The 7,626-nt window shown below is 45.1% G+C and overlaps 2 protein-coding genes across 2 annotated transcripts in view; both read right to left on the bottom strand.

Moving 5' to 3' along the window:
- Positions 1–2,337, bottom strand: part of LOC146686810 (E3 ubiquitin-protein ligase TRIM63-like) — a 13,714-nt gene extending 11,377 nt beyond the window's left edge. Inside the window, exons 1-2 of the mRNA XM_085440247.1 lie at positions 2,095–2,337; positions 1,033–1,205 (exon numbers count right to left, since the gene is read on the bottom strand). Of these exons, the coding sequence (XP_085296373.1) occupies positions 1,033–1,205; positions 2,095–2,214 (293 nt within the window). The 5' untranslated portion in view covers positions 2,215–2,337. The remainder of the gene's footprint in view (positions 1–1,032; positions 1,206–2,094) is intronic.
- A 1,002-nt stretch (positions 2,338–3,339) lies between these two features.
- Positions 3,340–5,926, bottom strand: LOC146686809 (dnaJ homolog subfamily C member 5-like). The gene is made up of 4 exons (XM_085440292.1): positions 5,669–5,926; positions 5,287–5,500; positions 5,033–5,207; positions 3,340–3,700 (listed from the first exon to the last, which is right to left on the bottom strand). The coding sequence occupies exons 1-4, from the start codon at positions 5,773–5,775 to the stop codon at positions 3,603–3,605; spliced, it is 594 nt and encodes a 197-aa protein (XP_085296418.1). The 5' UTR covers positions 5,776–5,926; the 3' UTR covers positions 3,340–3,602.
- Between the last annotated feature and the right edge of the window lie 1,700 nt (positions 5,927–7,626).

Genomic DNA, 7,626 nt, shown 5'->3' with positions numbered 1-7,626 from the left:
TGGTTCTTCAAAGAACCTTTCAAACAATGGTTGTAGTTCGTCTTCTGCACATTGTAGTTTCAACACGGCAGACTTCCTGTTACAGAGACACCAGTGTAAGGTTGTTCCAGTTCTAAGTGCACTGATGGTGAAGGATCTGTTTCTTTGTTTATTTACTTGTTTGTTTTGTTTCCGTGGTTATGGAACATGCTGTTGTTTGTAAACATGATTCAGCTGCTTCAGCTTCTTGTGAAATCATCTCCGATGTAACGTCGCAGAAACTGGAGCTTCAAGTGTCAACACCTGATCATGTGACTGCCTCACGGTGATGTCATCACTCATGACAAACAAAAAATAAATAAACAAAAACAAAAAGGACCCTTTGGTGTTGTTCTTAGCTGCCCAACCAGAGTGCGTGCAGAGATGTGAGTGTACTGGAGGACCTTGTCTTATCAGTTACCTTCAGGGTCAAGCCTGGGTTTAGGGTAAATTCTCCTGGCCTGAGAAGATCTCAAACACAGACCTGTGGAAGAGAACCAGCCAGAACCCGGTCGGTCAAGACATCAAGAAGAGAAAATGGGGCTGGATAGGCCACAAACCACTCGACAACGTCGCAAGGCAAGCACTGGACTGGAACCCACGAGGGAAAAGGAAAGCAGGGAGACCCAAACAGACGTGGGGAGGATGTGTCGAGAGCGCAGTGAAGGCCGCCGGAGTGACGTGGACCCAGAACAGAGTCCGTTGGTGTGGTGTTGTTGCGGACCTGTGCTCCCCCCGGAGTCAACAGGATAATTGATTGATTTAGGGTAAATCACCATGGCAACATGCTGTGAAGATCCAGATTACAGATCTCCGGGTATGACATCACTGCCTGCTGACCAATCAGTTCTCCAGAAAATACTGTCGCCATTCCTGGAAGATCCCTCACAGCTCTGTGTGTGAACAGTCGGAGGCTGTGAAGTTTTTACTAGTGTGATGTTTTAATAAATAAAACATCACACTATGATGTTAGAAACCAACAGCAGAAAGTGATACAGGTGAGTGCAGGTGTACCTGGTGCTGCCCTGTTTGTACATGTCAATGATGTTCTCCACTAGCAGGTTCCTCTGCAGGCCATAGACACCGTGTCGGTCCAGAACCACCTCATGTCTGCAGGATGGGCAGCGGAAACGACCGCCGGACGTCACAGTGGAGCCACTCCGTGTCGACAGGTACGGGTTGGATGCCTGCAGGGGGCGGGGCATCACACGGGTAAGGAAAGAAAAGACGGTTCGTGAACTGAATTTCTGATGGAAGGTTTTAGACGTTTGTAAGTGAGAGCACAGAGAGCACAATGAAACACAAACAGGCCGACAGGTAAAGCAACAAGCTCCGCCCATCACCCTGATCTGGATAAAGAGGTTAACACCTGGATGGAAGAAGAAGAAGGTTCATCTACAGGTACGAACAGCAAAACGAGAGAGGGAGTGGAACAGACTCGCGTGTGTGTGTGTGTGTGTGTGTGTGTGTGTGTGTGTGTGTGTGTGTGTGTGTGTGTGTGTGTGAGAGAGAGAGAGAGAGAGAGAGAGAGAGAGAGAGAGAGAGAGAGAGAGTGTGTGTGTGTGTGTGTGTGTGTGTGTGTGTGTGTGTGAGAGGGAGAGAGAGAGAGAGAGAGAGAGAGAGAGAGTATGTGTGTGTGTGTGTGTGTGTGTGTGTGTGTGTGCGCGCGCGCGCGCGCGCGCGGGGCAGGAAGTGAGGTAAACAGCTGAGTCCTTTCAGTCTCAGAGTACACATACACCCAGTAATAAAAACTATAATGAATAGCATAGAGAGAGTACTCAGTACATCCCTATGTGTACAGGTGTGTATTTATACTGGCTGTTTTTCACAGAGCCTCATGGAGGAAGAGCAGCTGAGATGAAGGTTTACCTGCTCTCAAAAAAACATCCTCACCGACCGCCATCAGCCCGTGGGCCACACTTTGGACCACTACACAAATGATCCTCCTTCAAACTGCCTGATTTCAGACGGGATAACTGTTCTTGAACGCACCAATGAGCCGGGTTTTTGGTGTGTTCAAGGACAACCCTGTAACATGAATTCTGAACGATCCTGCCACCTGTGTGTGTGTCTCACCTGGAAGACGTCGTTGGCACACTTGCGGCACAGGTTGTGTTGGCACGGCAGGATGACCACCGGCTTGGTGAACATCTCCAGGCAGATGGGACAGATGAGCTGCTTCTCCAGACTCTCCATGACGCTGAGGACGCCGGGGAGACGCCGGCGAGGACAGAGAGAGGTGTCCCAGAGGAGACAGGAGCTGAGCAGGAGCAGCTGAGGAGTGTGTGAGTGTGTGGGGCCTGCAGCAGCTCTCAGACTGTTTTTAGACGGCAGACGTCAGCTGTTACCGTGCAGACATGCCCTTATATGTTAAAGGTCAGGGGGGACACATGAGAGGGGGAGGGAGACAAATGAGGGGAGATGATAAAGCACAACAGGCCTGGTTAAAGGGACAGTCCACCACAGTCTGTAGAGCAGCCGAAGAGGCCACAGCTCCCCCTGCTGGCAGGTTTTTAATGATCAGCTGTGCGGACAGAGCGATCGGAGGTCTTCAGACGAGTCTGAGTGACGAGCAGGAGGTTTTGTTTAGCGTGCAACACGAAATATGAAGGCTGAAACCAACAAAGAAGAAATATGGAGGCTGACAGAGACGTACCGAGTTACACCTCATTAGTCATTCACCTGCACTATAAACCTGCAGTTCCTCTGACGTCCAGACTCAGTGGTGGCAGCACTGAGTCTGTCCCCATAGACTCCTGTGTTAAAATCAACAGCTTGGAGCTAACACTGCTGTGGTCTGTAGATACTTTACCCTCCATAACACCAGTATAACTTACCTGCATTATTAGGGGCGTGGCCTGTGTGACTGACAGGTGGATGGTGACACAAATAGCTGTAGCTGCTAGCTTCACCTGAACCGGGCCTGTGGGCCGAGTTTGTGCTGTTGGAGCCTTTTGCTTTTTAATGACATCACCAACAATATGGCTGCTGTGAGGTCACTGCACTAACAGAGCGTCCAAGAAGGCGGAGCAAGTGTTTGATGAGGGAAACTCGAGGAATCTGATTGAATGTTAATGATTAGCAGGGGTTTGAGTCTGTGTGATGCTAATATGGTGTCATGTCGGTGGTCCAAACAGTTTAAACCTTAAAAAAAAAACTCATTCACAATCGGGACAAAAAGAGAGGGGCGGAGCTTCCAGGTGACTTGACCACAGGTGTGTCATCAGGTTTATTTGAGTTCACAGATGACAACAAATTAAAAGAAACAAACTTCAAACTGAAACATTATTTACATCATCATGTGACATCCGAAGCTCCACCTCTTCTTCCCAAAAACAACCAATCACAGCATTGCTTCAGCTACAATAATAACTGAACAGCAGGTGATGAAGATGGTCTCCTCACAGGACACTAAAACACAGAGACAGTTTGCACACAGGAGGACTTTGGTGGTTTCCTGTCCTTGGAGGAAGATAGAAACAGAAACTCAGAGTAAGCTTTAAACTGGAGGAGCTTTCCTGCTGCCGCGCTTCACGGTCGGGCTACAGCTTGCGGTCGTAGACGGAGTAATGCATTTCCCGTCTTCATGTGTAGGTGTCCCCGTACCTGCGGTGGCCATCGCCAATCAGCTGAGTTTTCTCGCTGGCATTCGTCGGCTGGTGGACTATCGGAGCCTCGATGTCTGCAGAAAAAACAGAAAGTCAACAAAAGTCAGCGAAGGTTCTCGGTCACGCAGGTTGTGGTGGTCTAAAGAGCTCGCACAGACTCGCACTTCCTTGTTCACGTTTCATCTGGGAAGCTTCTTCCGCTCTAAGAGCCATCAGTGGAGAGTGGTGAGTAGTTACAGTATTTTACAGCCGCTAGGACACATGTCACAATACTTAGGTCACTTTTGCAAAACTCTTCACACAACCCTCCTAACTGACCTTCAGCTTGGCAAAGCAGTTCATTTCACATTCAAAATGCACTACAACTACCAAAACACTTCATTCAGGTCTCAAATAAACTCATTCTTCCAGAACACTAGCAAAGGTTGACAGCCGACAAACACACTTTGTCACCCACAAAACAATGACCTAAAAACACTAACAACATGTAGCATTACAGTGTTTTCTTGTGTAAAACAAGGACACATCTCTGTTTATAATTTCAATATATGTTACTGGAATGAATCAGACATCATGCAGAATTCGTTAATATTTGTTTATGTATTTTTATTTTTCTGCACTAAGTAATCCCAAAATACAAGAATTTGTATACACACCATCCACTGATACACATACAATAGTAATGCTAATCTACTCGGTCTTCTCCATTTGGCCACAGGTTCTCATCCACATCACATCTTATGTCATCTTGGGCAACACACCTAGGAAAGAATCTTCTGGCTGCCAGAATTGAAGGAGTTGAAAAATTGAAGGAGTAACACCTGTGCAGATGTTCATCTACAATGAGAATCAGCTGTGGCTGGTTAAACTGCATTTTTAGATTTAAAATATGTTTCAATAAAATATTGCTGTTGGATTTTGCTCTTTTCAAGTTTTGCATTGTGTTATTGTTTTGGCCATAAGTTTAACAGTTTTGAAAACAGTATGTAAGCACATGCAAAATGTCCTGTACGTACAAAGATTTTTGGCAGTTGTTGTGTCTGAGTGAGAAAATAATTCATGAAATTTTTGAGATGTAGTCATTGAATGCATTTTGTGCCAAAACAATGATAACTGGTCCTCAGTTTAGCCCACATAGACTTCTGTTGTGCTCACTGTGTGAGGAGTTTTGCAAACGTGACCTAAGTATTGAGAAATGTGTCCTAGCGTCTGTAAAAAACTGTAAGCCCTATGGGAGGGTCCTAGACCTGCTGTTGATCCTTTGCCTAATCACACGAGCCCAGGTGTGTGTCCACAAACACAAACCTGTTCTCATTATATTTGTAATTACACTTCCTTCTATTTAAAGATGACTGACTGCACCTTCAAACATCAAAATAAAAGCTAAACACTTCCTGTCACCTCACCATTTTCGGGTTCGTTGCGGATCTCCTCCTCCAGGTCGTCGGGGGAGGCGTAGTCTGGCTCCGCCCCCTCTCCTGTGGGTGGCGGCTTCAGTTTGCCGCAGCAGCAGTTGCAGCAGCAGCAGAGACAGCAACAGCAGTAAAAGCCGGTGATGATCCCACAGAGCACGAACAGACCCTGAACACAAACACGCCGTCAGCTCACGCCTCCTCACACCACCTCTATTCACACAGCTAGAGTGGAAGCTCCGCCCCACCTTGGCCCACCAGGTGGACAGCATGAAGTATGTGTTGACGTTGTCCTCTCCAAACTGCTGGGCCACGTAGAGTCCCAGCGAGCCATATGAATCGTAGATGTTTCTCTTGGTGAGGTCACTCAGGACGGCGTGGGCGCTGTTCAGCTCCTTGAACTTCTCCGCCGCCTCCGGGTTGTCCGGGTTCTTATCGGGGTGGTACCGCAGCGCCAGCTTCCTGACATCACACGCAGGTGTTAGTATTCACGTGCTGAGGTCAGAGAGTCTAGCTCTGCCCTCTGATTTCATCAGCAGTGCCATTAGTGCGCAAGCTGAACGTCACGCTTGCATCTTAAATCGTGTGATCAAACGTGCAGGTGAGTGGGCGGAGCTGGTGTAGGCTCACCTGTACGACTTCTTGATGTCGTCATGGCTGCAGCCTTTCTCCAGCCCCACGATGTGATACAGAGACTCTCCAGAGGTGGACAGAGCGCGCTGCCTGCCGTCAGACATCCTAAAACCATCACCTGTCGCAGGTGAGCAAACCACAGTGTCACACACGCGGTCACAGGGAAAGATAAACGCCAGGAAACATGCTCCGTAGGGCAAAGGTCAGTGAAAACCTTTCAAATATTTTAGTGACAGCAGTGAAAGTTTATTAGTTCATGGATCAGAAGACGTGAGGAAAAAGTGAGAATCGTTTTAACGTTTCCTGCGGGGTTAAAGGTCACTGTTTCCTGCTCGTTGTTCCTGTGGTTTTTTATTAAGCAGAAAAAAGTGTCTGACTTTTAACTGAAGAAGAAGAAAGTGAACAAATAAATAACATAAACGTGTCGTTACTGCTGCACTAAAAAACTCCAGAAACACACAAAACAATGTCGGCTATGTGCCGAACACGGAGTCGAATGAGATGAAATGACGAAATGAAACCAAACGTAGATGCAGCTCTATAAAAATCAGAAACAGAAAAATGTAATTTAAAAATAAAATGTTCACCCAAAGAGAAACAGTAAAAATTCTACAGAAAGAAGAAAAGTGGTCACTTTATTAGTTCAGTGCACAAACCCAACCTCACCACTTCGGCTGCTACAATAGAAACATGTCTCCTTCACGTCAAAATAAAACCAAATAGAAACGCGTCTGCTTCATGTCAAAATAAAACCAAATAGAAACAGGTCTGCTTCACGTCAAAATGAAACCAAATAGAAACATGTCTGCTTCACGTCAAAATGAAACCAAATAGAAATGCGTCTGCTTCACGTCAAAATAAAAACAAATAGAAACATGTCTGCTTCACGTCAAAATGAAACCAAATAGAAACGCGTCTGCTTCACGTCAAAATAAAAACAAATAGAAACGCGTCTGCTTCACGTCAAAATAAAACCAAATAGAAACAGGTCTGCTTCACGTCAAAATAAAACCAAATAGAAACATGTCTGCTTCACGTCAAAATAAAACCAAAATAGAAACATGTCTGCTTCAGGTCAAAATAGAAACACCTCTGCTTCAGGTCAAAATAAAACCAAATAAAAACTTGTCTGCTTCACGTCAAAATGAAACCAAATAGAAATGCGTCTGCTTCACGTCAAAATAAAAACAAATAGAAACATGCCTGCTTCACGTCAAAATGAAACCAAATAGAAACGCGTCTGCTTCACGTCAAAATAAAAACAAATAGAAACATGCCTGCTTCACGTCAAAATGAAACCAAATAGAAACGCGTCTGCTTCACGTCAAAATAAAAACAAATAGAAACATGTCTGCTTCACGTCATAATAAAACCAAAATAGAAACATGTCTGCTTCAGGTCAAAATAGAAACACCTCTGCTTCAGGTCAAAATAAAACCAAATAAAAACTTGTCTGCTTCACGTCAAAATAGAAATGCGTCTGCTTCAGATCAAAATAAAACCAAATAGAAACACATCTGCTTCAGGTCAAAATAGAAACACGTCTGCTTCAGATCAAATTAAAACCAAATAAAAACTTGTCTGCTTCACATCAAAATAAAATGCGTCTGCTTCAGGTCAAAATGAAACCAAATAGAAACGCGTCTGCTTCACGTCAAACTAAAAAACAAATAGAAACGCGTCTGCTTCATGTCAAAATAAAACCAAATAGAAACGCGTCTGCTTCACGTCAAACTAAAAAACAAATAGAAACGCGTCTGCTTCATGTCAAAATAAAACAAATAGAAACGCGTCTGCTTCACGTCAAACTAAAAAACAAATAGAAACGCGTCTGCTTCATGTCAAAATAAAACTAAATAGAAACGCGTCTGCTTCACGTCAAACTAAAAAACAAATAGAAACGCGTCTGCTTCATGTCAAAATAAAACCAAATAGAAACGCGTCTGCTTCACGTC

This window comes from Copadichromis virginalis, linkage group LG18, assembly GCF_057382275.1.
Source record: "Copadichromis virginalis isolate Kocher_CV1m ecotype Utaka linkage group LG18, C_Virginalis_male_GT1.1, whole genome shotgun sequence".
Taxonomy (NCBI): domain Eukaryota; kingdom Metazoa; phylum Chordata; class Actinopteri; order Cichliformes; family Cichlidae; genus Copadichromis; species Copadichromis virginalis.
This window is presented reverse-complemented; position numbering and strand designations above follow the sequence as displayed.

What these genes read in the sequence shown, in the direction of transcription:
- LOC146686809 (XM_085440292.1), bottom strand. Translation starts at nt 5,775, where the DNA reads ATGTCTGACGGCAGGCAGCGCGCTCTGTCCACCTCTGGAGAGTCTCTG. An exon ending in GACATCAAGAAGTCGTACAG is followed by an intron (nt 5,501 to 5,668) that starts GTGAGCCTACAC and finishes GTGTGATGTCAG; the next exon opens with GAAGCTGGCGCTGCGGTACC. An exon ending in TGTCCACCTGGTGGGCCAAG is followed by an intron (nt 5,208 to 5,286) that starts GTGGGGCGGAGC and finishes GTTTGTGTTCAG; the next exon opens with GGTCTGTTCGTGCTCTGTGG.